At 47.4% G+C, this 17,518-nt stretch overlaps 1 protein-coding gene across 6 annotated transcripts in view; it reads right to left on the bottom strand.

Moving 5' to 3' along the window:
* Positions 1 to 17,518, bottom strand: part of shroom2a (shroom family member 2a) — a 236,900-nt gene that overhangs the window by 25,013 nt on the left and 194,369 nt on the right. For all 6 annotated transcript variants that reach the window (XM_067992636.1, XM_067992632.1, XM_067992631.1 and 3 more), the window contains one exon: positions 14,182 to 14,282. In XM_067992636.1, coding sequence (XP_067848737.1) covers positions 14,182 to 14,282 — 101 coding nt within the window. The remainder of the gene's footprint in view (positions 1 to 14,181; positions 14,283 to 17,518) is intronic.

Raw genomic sequence — 17,518 nt, 5'->3', positions numbered from 1 at the left:
CTTATATGTTTCAATGAGATCATCTCTCATTCTTCTAAACTCCAGAGAATATAGGCCCATTTTACTCAATCTCTCCTCATAGGACAACCCTCTCACCCCAGGAATTAATAGTGGAGTTGAGGTCGAAGATCAGCCATGATCTTATTGCATCCCACTCGTGGATCTGAGGCCAGTTTTAGTACCACAGATTCAAACTGTTCGGTACTTTAAGTTTCCCAAATTCATTACACATAGCAGCAGAAAGACAGAAAGATAGAGGAGAGAGAGGGAGCATTGACTTAGTGCCACAGAGGTGAAAGGGCAACATTTAGAGTCACTGCATCATCCAGTTCCTTCATACTCACAGGTGACTGGAGAAACAGTGCCAGGGAAAATCATTGTTTAAAAAACGAGACTTATTAACATTCTGTTATTCTCCCATGGACTCCATTGACCCAACAAAGTAAACATTAACTTTCACACAGTCACGGTCACATTGTGGGATGGGGTTTATGAATTTACATTAGGCAGGTGTGTATATACCATGTGTATTGTGAGACACTAGAACAATATAAAGAGTACAGAATGTTCCGGCTCCTCAGAATCTATGTAAAAACACTTTGTAAAGTGAGTATTTATTCCTCCAGGTCTATTTTCCTCCCCCTCACCACCTCTCTTCTCCAGTGTTCCATGGACGATAATCACCCTCCGGTACCATGCCCAAACGGCCATTATACAAGCGGGTGTTTGCCAGCTATTCGACCCCAGGAGGCATCACTGCGAAGCCGGATCCCGAGCTGACCGGACAAGTGCACTTCTAACAGGGGCAGCGATCAGGAGCAGGGGCCCTGGCACATTTTCTCTTCCCTAACCCAGAGGCACCAACTGTAGTGCTGGTACCACCCGCCCTGGCTCAGCTCAGCTCAGCTAAGCTAACTCGGCACAGACCAGAGGATGTCTTCAATTCTACCATACATCAAGAATGTAGACGTCCAGACTTCACCCACTTGTCTTTTCTCTCGTCAGTTGATCTCTGCTCCTTCTTCTCAGACAAGAAAGCAAGATCTGCCTGAACCAACGCTGTATGACCTACCAGTTCAGGTGTGGGAGAGAGACTTTCTCCCAGTTTTTCCTCCCTCCTTAATAAAGTCTTGCATCTATATAGCTTTTTTGATAACCTCAGGACCTCCCAAAATGCTTTACAGCCAATGAAGTACTTTTTGAAGTGTAGTCACAGTTGTAATTTGCGCACAGCAAGATCCCACAAATAGCAATGAGAAAAAAAAAAGATTATCTGCTAATTTATAAGTGATGTTGGTTGAGGGTTAACTACCAGCCAGGACACTGCGGGGGGGGGGGGGGGGGGGGGACACACGGACACTGCCCTTCTGTTCTTTGAAACAGTGCCATGGGATCTTTGACGTCCACCTGAGGGGGCATGGTGTAACATTTCATCCAAAAGACGGCACCTCTGACAGTGCAGCACTCCCTCAGTACTGCACTGGGGTGTCAGCCTGGATTATGTGCTCAAGTCTCTGGAGTTGGGCTTGAACCCATGACCTTCTAACTCAGAAGCGAGAGTGCAGTCTGAGCAGAGGACCGTATGTTCGGTGACCACTTCCTGTTTTGGGACTATGGTTCAACATTCTATTTGGCGTTGTTGATCTTGAGATTAAAAATTCCCCGTGTGGAAATCACAGGCCTGGGCTCTGTGGTACCCCAATCCTGACTACCACTCTAGCAACCTTTCCCTGACATCTAGGATGTGCCATTTTTTGCTTTTGCCCAAAGCTGTCAATGATTAGTCAACAAGTAGAACGTACTTTGTGGTCGAGAATCTGTGCACATAATTTTACTGAGAGGCAAACCTGTTTAGTAACTAGAAGACACAATATACTGCAGGGTTCCCACAGGACAACTCCTCTGGTCAATAAATTTAAAGAAAATCTCACCTTTTCTTTCCCTGGGAGTTGCTCCCCAGCAAAAACAGAAGGGTTTCAACCTCGAAAACCCACCACTTTGACCAAGCTTCTGGTCACCTGTCCTAACGTCTCCTTATGTGGCTCGGTGTGAATTTTTGTTTGATAACACTCGTGAAGCACCTTGGGAAGTTTTACTACATTAAAGGTGCTATATAAATGCAGATTGTTGTTGTTGTTAATATGTGTTTTAATACGAATTTCAAACTCCACCTGTTACACTAATCTTTTTATTTACCACAGTACAGGCCGAGCTATACAAGTATCACCTTACACAAGAGTTCAAAGTAACACTGTTGAGTTTTATCCCTCCATCTACATACTTCAAAGGGCAGAAGGTTTTATTACTTTAGGGTACTCGAACTTTAATTTTCACTTTTCACCGTTGTAAAAATGTCTTTAAATCTGCGGCTTCAGACTCCCTCCCTCTCGTGTAGTGAGTTGCATTACAATCCAGGCATTAGCATGGTTCACCTCTGCGGGTCCTGTTTACTCTCTCTCCAATATCTTTCTTGCCCCCCTTCCCCCCCACTTTTCACAGTAATTTTCTCTTTAATTCTCCAACACTATTTTTCTTTCCCTCCTGCCGGTTTAATCGTCCCCTGCGATCCAGGTCCCTGTTAATCTCCCACGTCCACCCCCCTGTTCTCTCCAAGCTCACCGCCACCCCTGGAGGGGAAGTCACCACATCCTCCCCCGCTCAGGTCTCAGGTTAAAATGGCAGATCGGGGCCCCATCTGTGTTATCAAAGAAGCATCCGATGGATGTCCTTGCTGACTGTGATTTAAAACTGAAGTCGACCAGATCGGGGCGGGAAAGGAGTGGGGTAGTGTGTGTTTCCCCCCGGTCCCCCACCCCTCCCATGTTTCCACCAGGCTGGGGGGGGGGCGGGGGGGCGGTGAGTTAAAATCAACTCCAGACTGTTTGACAAAGTACCACTTTCTTCAATGGGAAATACAAGAGTTGAGAGAAAATTCCGAATGAAATGAAAAGATCCGGAACAGATTGACATGGAAGGAAGATCAGCCTCATTTTCACGGCTGAGGGGCCGGCCGCTCTCCGGAGCCTCCTCTCACAGCCCATAGAGGTGTAAGAGGAGGAGAGGCTTTTTTCCCCACCTCGCCCTCATTGCTCCCATCCACACAAGCAGTCACCTCTGTCCCAGTCTCCCACCCAACCTACCCTCGATTCCCCAACCCACTCCTTCACGTCAGCTTGTTTCCTCCCAGCGATTGACGTGGGCAGGTACAAACATGGAGAGACAAGCACCCACTGAATATAGGAGAGGGCAACTCCAGTAAACTCCCCCCTCCCCTTTTCAGGGATTCAAGCGGCGGGGCCCAGAACACGACACAGGGTCTCAGCGTAACAAGGCGTTTGAGCAGAGGCCGCAGACAATGCCTGGTTGTCGGAGAGGCCACTATGAGAGCTTTGTGACGCTGCAGAGAACAGCACAGTGTTTCAAAACTTAACGTCACGCAGATGTGCAGATTCTGTGGCGATGTTCCTTACACACAACAGCTCCTTTTACAGTAGTCTAGAACAGTAAAGCATTGCTGTAAGACAGCACAGACCTACTTCAAGGGGTCATCCCTACTTAAAAGGGGTCATCTGCATGAAAAAGCTGCTTGGCAAAACATCACAAGCAATTTATATCAATACACAAGCACAACAATTTGCATTTATATAGTGCCTTTAACGTAGTAACAAGTCCCAAGGCGCTTCACAGGAGTGTAATCAAACCAAATTTGACACTGAGCCACATAAGGAGATATTAGGACAGATAATCAAAAGTTTGGTCAAAGAGATAGGTTTTAAGGAGTGACTTAAATAAAACTGTTGGACTATAACCTGGTGTTGTAAGATTCCTTACATTTGTCCACCCCAGTCCATCACCGGCATCTCCACATTAAAGGAGGAGAGAGAGGTGGAGAGGCAGAGAGGTTTAGGGAGGGAATTCCAGAGCTTAGAGCCTAGGCAGCTGAAGGCACGGCCGTCAATGGTGGAGTGATGGAAATAATACACAAGACAAAGGTTTGCCAAACGTTGTCATTTCAAGTTAGACAGTGCCCATTTAAAGGAACCGTACAAACCACGAGGGAGATGAAACTCCTCCAGTCAATTATTTTATTTTTACCAAAACATCAGTCCTGCTTTGCATACACTGGGCTGTTGAAGTTAGCAGTAAAAGGGGAATTTCGCTCCCAAGGCTATCGACAGATGAAACAAACATGGAAGCAATGCTTTCCCCAGGAGCTGGGAGTCCGGTAGTTACCTGTGTTGTTACCTGACTGTCACATGGCTTCTTCTTTCACATCCCGTGATCTACCACATCTCTGGCATCATTACAGCAAATTCAACACATCTGGCACTGTGCTCGTCATTCCCCTGCAATTTACATTTCAACGGTTTTGCAGAAAACTCTTTTTTGCATGTTCCAGTTTTAGCAGGAACTCAGCAAGATGTTTCTTTATGTCTCTCTCCCCCCTCTCTCATCCCACCCCCAACACCCTTTTCTTTGGGTAACCAGAACATGAAGAGCTGACTGTGAGAGGAAGAGTGCAACAGAAAAGGACAGGCAAACTCCAGGAGAGAGGCACAGCCCAAAAAACAAACACACTGTACGACCAGCCACTGAAACGACAATTCTGGCTCTGAGGATTCCTGAACATGACAAAACATCACTTTAAAATAGCAACAGGCATTTGAAAACCTTACACACACTGCTTGACATAAGTTCCCTCATTACTTGTACACAGAACTTACCACGGTCTGTTAGAGAGAAGTCCTATATCATCAGCTGGAGGTGCTGCTACTCTCTCTTGCTTTGAAGCTTGAGTGAAGAGTACCTCCTTCACCACCTGACTACTTTCAAAGCACCCCGTTTCAGACAAGAGAACTCACACCACACGCTTCCCACAGCTTTGCTGCGATGAATCATATTTGAATGACGATCCCACAAATGTTCCACCCACACTCCTCTCTTACCCTCCCTCTGCCCCACCCATGCCACACAGCCGATTGGCCGAGCCTGCACATTACATCATCGGCAGTGCTGACCTCACCCGGTCGAAGGGCTGAGACAATCCAAAGCTTCGGGCTGGCCGAGGAGCCACTTTCCTCAAATACTTTCAAAGAGTGAAACAAGAAGCACATATTAAAACCAAAAGGCCTCAGCTGGCACGTTAGCTTTTGGTTTATATTCTCAACAGTTGTTTTTTTTTCCCCTCTAAGGTTATATGTTATGCTTGATGACGCTATTTGAAATAGTAACAACCAATCAGCAGCTGGGGTTGTTCTCCTTAGAGCAGAGAAGGTTAAGGGGGGATTTGATAGAGGTGTTCAAAATTATAAGCTGTTTAGATAGAGTAAATAAGGAAAAACTGTTTCCACTGGCAAGAGGGTCGATAACCAGAGGACACAGATTTATGATAATTGGCTGAAGAACCAGAAGGGAGACGAGGAGAATTTTCTTTACGCAGCGCGTTGTTATGATCTAGAACGCACTGCCTGAAAGGGTGCTAGAAGCAAATTGGGGCAATGGAGAAAGAGCAGGGGAGTGGGACTAATTGGATTGCTCTTTCAAAATACCGGCATGGGCACAATGGGCCGAATGGCCTCATAGAGTCATACAGCACGGATAGAGGCCCTTCGGCCCATCGTGTCCGCGCCGGCCATCAAGCCCTGTGCTGCATGAGTCCATGAATATTCAGGCTGTTTTTTTTCGCTTCTTGTTATTTTCCAGTACGATACTTATTAAAAGATAAAAAATGGATTGTAAATTGTATGAATAGATACAGATAGTAACTAAAGTGAATGTAAAGTAGTCCGAATAGAGGCTGTAAAATAATAATAACAACTATTTAATGGGAATGGGTTACTCATTTACTGCGGCAGCTTTATTACTGGTTTATCTTACATTGTGATAACCAAACACACCTTCGGCCAAGTAAAGGAGCTTCAAGATCTCCTCAGCACTCCCACAATGGCTAGCTTTTCCTGATTTTGTTTCTACCCAGGTCAAAATTGAGGGATGTTGGTACCATTAGATGGAACACATTACCATCTCAGGGACCCAGAGTCAGGTAGGATCAAGTATTCCCAGGTCAGCCATCGGACAGTCAGATGCAAAGTCAAGCTACAGTTCGGTTCATCTATCTCCTTAAGCATTGCCCCGCACCTCCCCCACCCTACCCGAACCTGCCCCCAGGGGTTGTATCACTGGCATTGAACCAATTAAATACTCTACCATCCCAGTCACTTCCACAATGGCACAGCTTTGTCTCGGGTTTAAGGCTTAGGGTTGCTGATGCTCCAGGATTGCCCTGGAGTCTCCAGGTATTAAAGATTAATCTCCTGGACGCTGCTGTAAGCAATCCAGGAAAAAAATCATAGGGACATTAAAAAATTGAGTTTTTTTTCCCATTTTCTTTGAACACTTGCTTATTAGTTATAAAAATATTGAAGGTGGTAAAAAAAAAGACTTTGACCGGGCGGGGCAGGTGGTCATGTGATGAAACCTCCAGGAATACGTCCGACCAGAGTTGGCGACTCTGAGTTTAGGCACCTTACACAGGTTATGTTGAATGCCAGGATATTGCAGTCAACCAAATAATCAGTCAAGGTATTCAGTCAGAGTTGGGTAACTAGTTATGGGTCAGTTAACCAGGCAAGGTAGGCAGCTATGGGTCTAAGCAGTGTCCTACAGTGAGTTCCTCGCTCGTCTATGCACAACTGAATTCACAGTTATGGTTTGTACCAATTCTCACACAGGACAAAACTACGATTCCAGATTAACATGGGTTCACTGGAAAACTAACTGTAGTGCTGCGTTTGGCTAAAACAGACACACTGCTCAGCTTCAAACATAGCTTTAGAATCAGTTCCAATCTTGCGGGGAGCTTAGTTGCTGCTCACCTCAACTTAAAACTTACAGAATTTAAACTTTTAAGAAAACAGTTTTAGTGGATTTATTGTTTGCTTTCACTCCTTACTATTGTCTCCCCTTCGTTCCCAAAGGTGTTGACATGACCTCCTGTACCTCACCCGAAAGGCCATACTTTATGTGCAAAAGTAGACAGAGTGTGTGTGGCAGGCTATTCGACTGTGGAAAGCACCACAGCTGAACCTGATTCCATCTTCACTCGCCACTTCCTGCTGCATACTTTCCAGCAGGGATCAGTGGGTAAGTAATGAGGGAGGGGAACCCTGACTGGATTGTGTGTCCCTGTCTAACATGGGGACGCTGAGGTCGACTGTCGAATTCAGAAGTGCTGAGGTCAGCTAACTCGGCCCAGACCCGTAAACTTCCAATCTGTGACTCAGTGCCACGTTGGGCTGTACATTCACTCACCAAGGCACCAAGTTTCATTTTTACAAAAAGGCAGATAAACATCAGCACTGTTTCAATCAGTCTTGGACCTGTATCATTTCAGAACATACACGAGCTCAGCACAGTCCCAGTGCCCTACCTTTTCTCCAAACCCCCTAATATCCTTAATTCCCAATTATCCCTCTCCCCTCGACATCCAAGGAAGTATCCCTCTCCCCTCGACGTCCCAAGTATCCCTCTCCCCTCGACGTCCCAAGGAAGTATCCCTCTCCCCTCGACGTCCAAGGAAGTATCCCTCTCCCCTCGACATCCAAGGAAGTATCCCTCTCCCCTCGACATCCAAGGAAGTATCCCTCTCCCCTCGACGTCCAAGGAAGTATCCCTCTCCCCTCGACGTCCCAAGGAAGTATCCCTCTCCCCTCGACGTCCCAAGGAAGTATCCCTCTCCCCTCGACGTCCAAGGAAGTATCCCTCTCCCCTCGACATCCAAGGAAGTATCCCTCTCCCCTCGACGTCCCAAGGAAGTATCCCTCTCCCCTCGACGTCCCAAGTATCCCTCTCCCCTCGACGTCCCAAGTATCCCTCTCCCCTCGACGTCCCAAGGAAGTATCCCTCTCCCCTCGACGTCCCAAGTATCCCTCTCCCCTCGACGTCCCAAGTATCCCTCTCCCCTCGACGTCCCAAGGAAGTATCCCTCTCCCCTCGACGTCCCAAGGAAGTATCCCTCTCCCCTCGACGTCCCAAGTATCCCTCTCCCCTCGACGTCCCAAGTGATTGTCCTGTGTGCTGTTGACACGCTGAATGCCCAAAGTCCAACCAATGCCTAGAAAACTTGGTGGTTGGGAAGGAGGGGGGTTTGAATCAACCCAAAACTCATGGACTCCAGTCAGCTACTCGTTAGCATCATTTCCAAGCTCCAACAATGCTTCCTCGGCCTGTGGCTAGGTCTCTCCCCTCAGCCTGGAGCGTCTTTGCTGCAAAATGCACCTTGTGCCGACTCGCCCAATTTTACAACCTCATCCCGCCCCCATAAAGGCACTGAGCCAGGAGCAGAACCCCACAAATCTGGCTCTATAACCCGTACTCTGCTGGTTCCTCCTCTTTGAACTTTGTGGTTTAGCTGTTTGGAACGGTCTGTTCTCAGGCGTCCTCTCGCGTTGGTGGATCTTGTTGATAACGGTGGGTTTAATGCGGGTCCGTGGGAAAGGTTATGGGCAGCAATGGTGCAATGCTCGTGCTCCTGGTGCGGATGCCGACTCCCCACACTGGGGGGGCTGTAGCCTGAGGCCCGCTCAATGCTCCATTCCCCTGGCACGCTACAATGCTGACCTGATACACCCGTGCTCCTCCCGTTTGATGGTTTTCATTTTTAAGTAAATAAAGGATCCCCTGCCAAAATAATCACGACCCTTTTGCCTGGCGGTTGGCCTGTGCCTTTAACTGGACCGCCCTCTGTTTGCTGCATCTCATTGGCCTCCGATGCCCAATCAATGAAAGGGCTTGCAGTGGCCCCCACCATGGAGGATGGGTAGGAAATGGTGGCAGCCAACAACTCTTGCAAGTCCTCTGGCGCCCAGCACCGATTGCCACAGCGCTCCCAGTGCCTCATACGATCAATGCTAGGAGGCCCACTCAAACATCTAAAGGAGCCGATCTTGCCTGATGGTGCGAGGCCGCCCCAGCCGGTAGCTGGTGCCCGCAGCACCGAAGGAGCCGACAGCCTGGCCGAGCTGCACCGACAACATCTTATTGGTCCTAGATATGTGATTCGTGGCCCACGAAGCAAAATGGTGTAGACCTTCCTGCTCTCGGGGTTGCCAACCCTCCAGGAATTGAAGATTAATTTCCTGGACACTTCTGCGAGGAAACCCGGGAGGAAAATCTCAGGGGCATTAAAAAAATGTGTTTGCTATTCAATTTTCTTTGAATACTTTTGTTTATTGGTTATAAAAATACCGGTCATGGGGAAAAAAGTCTGTTTGACTGACGGTCAAGAACCATCCAATCGGGTAACGAAGAGCCTGTTTGCATTCCGTTGGCCGCAGGAAGGCGTTGCACCGCGAGGATGGGCATGTTGGGCGACCAACGGCGGGAGCGTGGGGGTGGGACGCTTGGAGGCAGGAGATCATGTGATGACACCTCCAGGAATATGTCCAACCAGAGTTGGCAGCCCTATCCTGCTCTCGTGACTAACTAGCAATAATGTCATCAGCACTCGCTATTTAAACATAAATCATCTTCCATCTTTATTACTTCTTTGCCAATTTTTCTCTCTTTCCTGACAGTATGGACCCCTCACTAGAGCAAGGCCTTGTAAGTACCTATTGTCCCCACACCTGGTCGTCAATCAGCACCAGGAACCCTGACTGATTCATTTTTTTCTCTCTAGCCCAGAGTCCACTGAGAGTTTCGAACAAACACCATCTATAAAACTCTTAGCGTCACAATGCTGAGATCCTCGTGAAGAGTTTCTCGATTTCAATCCTGAAATTCTTGAGGCGCGGCAGCCATCTTGCAAGGACAACCAGCTTCAGGTGAAAGGTCACGGCGTTTCCGAGGCGACGGGACTATGCCTGCAAACCGCCGCGTACGAAGGGAGCCTAGTATGTGAAGGGTAAACGTTAGCCATTCGATAATCACTGGCTTCTACTGCAACAGGACTGGATTTCCACTGGGTTACTGCTACACTATAGGATGGCTTAGCCCATACAGATAGCAGGCTTTTGTTATTACAGCTGCAACTCAGCAGTGCTATTTACACAGATTCCACTGTTATAAAGAAATGATTGTGCCACACCAGCAAGAAAAATGCTGCTGTAGGTGTATTCTTCTACTTTGGCATCTGTTGTTAATAGGCCTCACTGTTGCTGTACACCAACTCCGGGCCCCGATTTCCACACACATAACCTGTTGTCTGACTGCCTAACTGTTCACAGCGACAAGACTAGAGTCCCTGACATCACCAGTTGAGTGAAAGCAGTTCGGATGTGCCTTGGTCATTTGGGGAGAGGCCATCAAATCAGTTTTGTTCCTTTTCTCTTGTGCACCCCCCCAACTCCTTTCACCCCACCATTGGTGGCCGTGCCTTCAGCCGTCTAGGCCCTAAGCTCTGGAATTCCCTCCCTCAACGTCTCCGCCTCTCTCTCCTCCTTTAAGAAGCTCCTTAAAACCTACCTCTTTGACCAAGCCTTTAGTCACCTGTCCTGATGTCTCCTTCTTTGGCTCGGTGTCAATTTTGTTTGTTTGGAAACGCTCCTATGAAGCACCTTGGGAGGTTTTACTATGTTAAAGGTGCTATATAAATCCAAGTTGTTGTTGTTCCAAATAAAATTATATCCTCTTAATGCACAATCCAGGTGTAGAAGAAATGGCCTAATGATTTGTATAAACACAGTGCAACACCAATAAATATTGGTTATCCTGCATGGAAAGGACACTGACGCGGCAGGACTGGAGGGTTACAAGCATTTTGCTCACCCAATTCAGGAAAGATAAACAAACTTGTATTTACGTAGCGCCTTTCATGACCTCAGGATGTCCCGAAGCGCTTTACAGCCTATGAAGTACTTTTGAAGTGTATTCACTGTTGTAATGTAAGAAATACGGCAGCCAATTTACGCACAGCAAGATCCCACAAACAGCAACGAGATAATGACCGGATAATCTGTTCTTTTAGCAATGTTGGCTGAGGGATAAATATTGGCCAGGACACCGGGGAGAACTCCCCTGCTCTTCTTTAAATTAGTGCCAATGGATCTTTTACATCCACCTGAGAGGGCAGAGGGGGGCCTCGGTTTACCATCTCATCTGAAAGACGGCACCTCTGACAGAGCGGCACTCCCTCAGTACTGCACTGGAGTGTCAGCCTAGATTTTGTGCTCAAGTCCCTGGGGTGGGACTTGAACCCTCGACCTTCTGACTCAGGCGAGAGTGCTACCCACTGAGCCACGGCTGATAGCTCGGTGGTGTCAGTTGTTGGTGTTTTGTGCTGACTGTATGAAAGGTAACCAGTCCCAGCAGAATTACCGAATTGGACAACATCTAAATGTCCCCTCGCTCTTCCAAGGGTTATCGGCTGTACACATAGGAGGGGAAACTGGTCTTCGGTCGCAGCGTTGAACTGGCCGATAGCGAATCGGCCGCCCGTTTTACACCCCGCCTGATTTTCTTGTCCACTAATGTCCGATTCGCCATTGGTCGTTTCACACTACCGTCCAAGACCAGTGTCATCCCGTTAGTAACTGTGACACTTAACACAATACGACAAGGAATCAGCCAGGCACCTTCACCGAAAACAGAAAAACTAAAAAAAGAGTCCCGAAGTATTTATCGTAAAACGCCTGTTGTCGTGTGCTGACAGTCACACGAAGCAGCTTCTTATGGGCAGCAGCACGAACAACCAAAATACTTCAAAAACAGACCCACGCACATGCCTCGGTGCCAAAGAAAAACACTCCCCGGAAACAAGTGGCTGACAGCTGTAGTTCCATCCACGCCCTCCAGGAGCTGTACCCCTGCAGATAGCACAACTATATTTAACCCTTTGAGTGCACACATTTTGCAGCTTTGAAAACATTTTCTCTCGAGGCCTTAGAAAGATTTCCCCTTTCATCTGTAAGCCAATCGAATTCTTATGGCAGAATTAAATTGTGCACCGCCTTTATATTCCTGTGTACCAATGCAGAGGAAGCGGGAGGAGAGGAAAGGGGACAGAGGGACTCTGCGCTCGCAGGAAGCGTGGGTCGGAGAGAGTGCATACGAGCTAATGAAAAATGATAGACAGGGAAAGACCCTCTGGTCCATCCAATCTGATCCTGCACAGTTGCGATGCCCCATGCATCACGATACAGACACTCCCAACCCACCCGATGCCGTGTAATCCCCTGGGAGAGGCAAAAAACCAGGCCAATTTGGGGGGGGGAATGGAAAATTCCCCTCTAACCCCCTTAGATGATTGAGACTAGTCTGACCCTGATTAACGTTACACAGCACCTAGCTTTTGTACAATGTGATCTCCGCCCGGCCAGAAACAGGTCCAGCTCTTGCTTGAAAGAATTCAGCGAATCAGTGTTCACCGCACGAGCTGGCAGCCTCTTCCACAGGTCCACTGCTCTCTGGGAAAAGAACCACCTCCTGACATCTAACCTAGTTCTGCCTTTATATAACTTGAGATTGTGACCCCTGGTTCTCCCTAATCTATTCAGTTGAAACAAACTGTCTACACAAACACAATTTATTCCCTTCATCATCTTATAAACCTCGATCAAATCACCCCATAGTCTATGCTTCTCTAAAATAAATAGACTCAGCTCCTTGAGCCTGTCTGGGTAACTATGGTGTTTTAAACTGGGAATTAATCTTCTGGCCCTATGCACCCGTTCCAAAGCCTTAATATCCCCCTCTATGTGAGATGACCAAAACTGGACACAGTATTGTAACTGAGGCCTAACCAAGATATTGTACAAGTACAAAATAGTATGCTTTGTTTTGTAGTGAATTATCCTGTGAATACAACCTAGGACCCAATTTGCTTCAGGCATATTCATGTCCCTTTAGACCTTTAAGTCCACTAAAAGATCCAGGTCGCTTTCTTTTACAACTGGCTTTAATTCTTTTCCCTGTACAGTGTGTGAATATTTAGCATTTCACCTGCCCACATGCTCAACACTGCACTTTCCTAAGTTAAGCATCATTTGCCATTCATGGCCCCAAACCCCCAGCACATCGAGATCTGCCTGTTGTAGTTGAGCATCCTCTACAGTCCTACCTCTCGCACATATCTTGGTATCGTCTGCAAACTTGTGAATCATTCCCCCAACACCTACATCTGGATCATTAATGAAAATAGTAAATAACAAAGGTCCTAACACCGATCCCTGCAGGACACCACTGGAAACTGGTCTCCAAGCAGATCCAAATCCATTGCCGTAATGTCTCACCCCTAAATGTTCGAACTGCACTCCCAGAGAACGTGGCTTCCTGCTGGAAGTGCAGTAGCGCAGAATCAAGCCTGGGATGCACAAAATGGCAGCAGCAAGACAGCATCGGAAATTATATAAAAATGTTAAGAAAAGTCAAGAAGGGAAGACCAATTTGTCAATCCCTCTAACAGTGCTGAATTGTAGCAGTGGAGGTAACACATTCACAGAAGGAAAATAACACTCAGCTGTTTCAAAACCTCAACATACAGAAAGTTTCCATATTGTTTGAATGTTCCTGCAGAGAGTGAGAATTCTCAAAGGAACAGCAGTAGGCCATTCAGCCCCTCAAGCCTATTCCACCATTCTACTAGATCATGGCTGATCTGTACCTCAGTTCCATTTACCCGCCTTGGCTCCATATCCCTTGATACCCTTACCCAACTAAAATCTATCGATCTCATTCTTGAAAGCTCCAATTGTCCCCAAGCATCCACAGCCTTCTGGGGTAAGAGAGTTCCAGATTTCCCATACCTTTTGTGTGAAAAAGTGCATTTTCACTCCGAAAAGGCCTGGCTCTAATTTTTTTGTTTTGAAAAAAGCTTCAAGTTGAAATCAAGGGCTGACATTCCAGACGGGTGGCGAGTTAATGAGCCCTCACTCAGGGTTTCCACCGAGTTACATACTGCAGTGGGCCTTGATTAATAGCAAGTGTTAAAAATATTAAGACTTCTCTCCTAGAAAATGTCTGGCCAAATTTCAGTACAGGAGATTGCAATTCCAGCGTAGGATCTGCTACATATCCTGATCACTTCCAGAAACATCCCTTCCCAGAAGTGAAAATTCAGCTTTCCGCACTCATTAAAATATGGCCACAACAAGTGACTCCAACAACAGGTCATGGAACGACAGTTAAGTACCACGTGGCTGCAGGTTAGATTCCACCCCCCTCCTAATGCCCTTCTTTGCCTACCTCACGGATGGACTTTTCCTTCCTCGGCCAGCCTCGGGAGCTGTACGCTCCATCTCCTTCTGGAAACCTTCTGGCTGTCTTCTCACTTCAATGAGAACATCCTGCAGAATGGTTAAAACAGGAAAGTTCTGTTGATAACCTATTATTTGGCGTCTGTAAGCTGTAGTTCACTCAGTGCAAAGCAACCAATTTTGAAACCAAACCCTGTTAAACTGCAGAGATCTTGGCCATGGGATGGTGTTGGGAATGGGGGAGGAGCAAGGGATTGCTTACTGTGCAGACTTGGTTTCCTGTACAATTCATCAGCCTCCCTCTTTTGCTCTGGTTCACCCTGTACTTATCCCATCTTAATCCAGTTTGGTTTCCCATTACTCAAGAATGTGTCCCAACCAGATGATTGTAGGGTTGAGGTCTGAGCCTCTCACATTAACTTGCCTGCAGATATTGGCAGAGAGCAGCCAGTCCCTTGGCTGTGCTGCTGGATTTACAGGAAGGGGTGAAATCAGTCTTGCACAGTAGGACAAAACGTGGCAATGGCGAATAGGCCGCCCGATTTCCCTTTTCCATTCACTTTGTTTTGCCACCCGCCCAAGGCCAATTTCACCCCACACTCATTTTGTGGAGGGGGATACGACAAAGGTGGCTTGTCCCTTTCCTCCACCCTCCACCCCCCTCCCCCGGTCAAACACTCATGGAATGGATGGACGACACTCTAGGGTTCCATGCCCTAGGTAACCTGAGGGTTACACTGCACCAAGGGAAAATAATTCCAAATAACAGAAGCAGGTTAAAAAAGGGATCAACTTGCATTGCAGTTAAGACCACGCTTTTCCCTACCCTCCAATTTTCGAAGCTGACCCTCCATTCACGAAGATGGCAACTCAGGATGGACCACAGTTCCATTTGGGGTTGGGAGGAAGGGGGAAGGAACAGGAAGGAAGGAGGAGGAGTGCCACACTTCAATACCTCACCCAGGTCTTCTTGTGTGAAACTAGAGAGAGTGATTGCTGGTGGGCTATTCAACTGCAAGGAACATCGCAGCCAACTTCCATCCTGTCCCCAACCAACGTTCCCGTGTATATTTTGCCAGTGGAGGTCACTGGATAGGAATCAGGAGGGAATTATTTTCCGGCACCTCCTTAGACCAGGAATGCTGAATCCAAATGTAGCATCCCTACGTTTAGCACAGGCCAGGGATCGAACCTGCCACTTTCCTGATCTGTACGGTGCTACTTTGAAAATAAATTTGGTCTCAGGAAACAAATGTCACTCTGCAAGGCCACATTCATTGCCTGTCCCTATTGGTCCCAGGAGGCATCCCTAATGCCCACAAGAGGGCATTAGGAGTCAACCATACAGTGTGGGGCTGGAGCCAGGTGTAAACTAGACTGGGTGGGAGTGGTAGGTTTCCTCCCCTGAAGGACATTAGTCAACCAATTGTTCTTTTTCACTACAATCTTTCATTGGTCATTTTGTTCTGGTGCCAATTCACAAATTACCAGATGTACTGAATTCAAGTTCACAATATGAGGAAGGGACCTTTACTAAACAATATTTAGAAGGCGGATTTCCTCCAAAGCACCATCCCTAAATACTCTTCTCAACGGAGCTCCAGCAAAACAAAAACCACAGGGACCACCACTCGCTCATGGTCTCTCCCAGGTTGACCTCAGCTGAGCCACTACCACAGTGTTGTCCTGTGCGACATCTGCACTGACATTTACTTGTCCTTTGACCCCAACCGTGAACAGATGCCACTTGACGGTGATTCTCAGTCTGGTGGAAGACGAGGCCTTCCCTGAGTTCTCACCGTGACCACACACTCCCTCGGCCAGAATCTGGCTTGGGCCACTGAGGAGTGTGCGAAAGTGACTCGGGAGTAACTCAACCCCCCCGACCTAAACTTGGGGAATTTTAAGGTCTCCATTCGGTGCTTCCCAAGACGAGTGTTACCAACTCCAGTTGGGTGCATTCCTGGAGATTTCATCACATGATCACCTGCCCGAACCACCCCGCCCCCACACTCCCGCCATTGGTCCATCCTTCCCTCGCCAATTGGAAAGCGAACAGACTCTGCTATCCGATTGGATGATTCTTGACAGTCAAACTGCCTTTTTTTCCCCATCTCCAATATTTTTGTAATTAATTATAATTAATAAACAAAAGTGTACAAAGCAAATGAAAAAAAGCACTCAATTTTCTTTTAATACCCCTATGATTTTTCGCCCAAGTTGTTTAATCTTGAATTCCTGGAGACTCCAGGACAATCCTGGAGGGCTGACGGCCCTAGCATGCTCGGTCACTGATTTTACTCTGTCCCCCTGGGGATGTTTACCACATCAACCCCACAAAACAGGAACGGTGCCTTACCTGGACAGGGCTGGGTACGGCCAACCCCCTTGTGTCCACATGGGTGTGTCACACAAAATAACTTCCACAGTGCACACGAGTAGAGTTACAGTCTTGTACACTGATGAGACCTGGAGTTGCTTGCACTGGTGGTGGGAGTTTTGATCAGAGGACACTCACTGAGGTGTGATACAATTTCTTTCCCCCAAAATCAGTGACTAACTACACATGAGCAATGAGATCGGAAATGTGTAACAGATGACTCATCGGCTGGTTGAGGGGAGGGGAAGAGGGGAGCAGGAAGCTGGGGAGAAGGGAGGAGTGAGAGTCCGGTGAGGGGGGAGGAGGGAGAAACAGTCCAAGCGAGCATTTGTGAAATTTTACCCCAGTGTAAAATCTCATCTCTGGGTGTACAGTGGTTATGTTACCGGACTAATAATCCAGGGAATGGGAGTTCAAATCCCACCAGGGCAGTTTGAGAATTTGAATTCAGTTCTTAAAAATCTGGAAAATAAAAAGCTGGGATCAGTAAAAGTGACCATGAAGCCGTTGGATTGTCATGAAAAACCCAACTGGTTCACTAATGACCTTTAGGGAAGGAAACCTGCCGTCCTTACCCGGTCTGCCAGATGTGTGACTCCAGTCCCACACCCACATGGTAGACTCTTAACTACCCTCAGACTTAGTTGTTCCATGCGTGCAGCAGTTCAAGAAGGCAGCCCACCACCACCACCTTCTCAAGGGCAACTAGGGATGGGCAATAAATGCCGGCCTTGCCAGCGACGCCCACATCCTGAGAATGAATAAACACGCTGTTAGGGAGCTTATCAAAGATAATGCTTTTAAAGTAGCAGCCGTGATGGGCAGGGCTGGTCTGTACGCTCTGGTTTATGAGGGAATATGCTGTTGAGACTAAGGCAGGGCATTCTGTGTGACAAAGACCTGACTGTGCAGGCTGCTTCAAGTAATTACACAAGCATACAGTCAT

This window comes from Heptranchias perlo, chromosome 11 (assembly GCF_035084215.1).
Source record: "Heptranchias perlo isolate sHepPer1 chromosome 11, sHepPer1.hap1, whole genome shotgun sequence".
NCBI classification, from domain to species: Eukaryota; Metazoa; Chordata; class Chondrichthyes; order Hexanchiformes; family Hexanchidae; genus Heptranchias; species Heptranchias perlo.
This window is presented reverse-complemented; position numbering and strand designations above follow the sequence as displayed.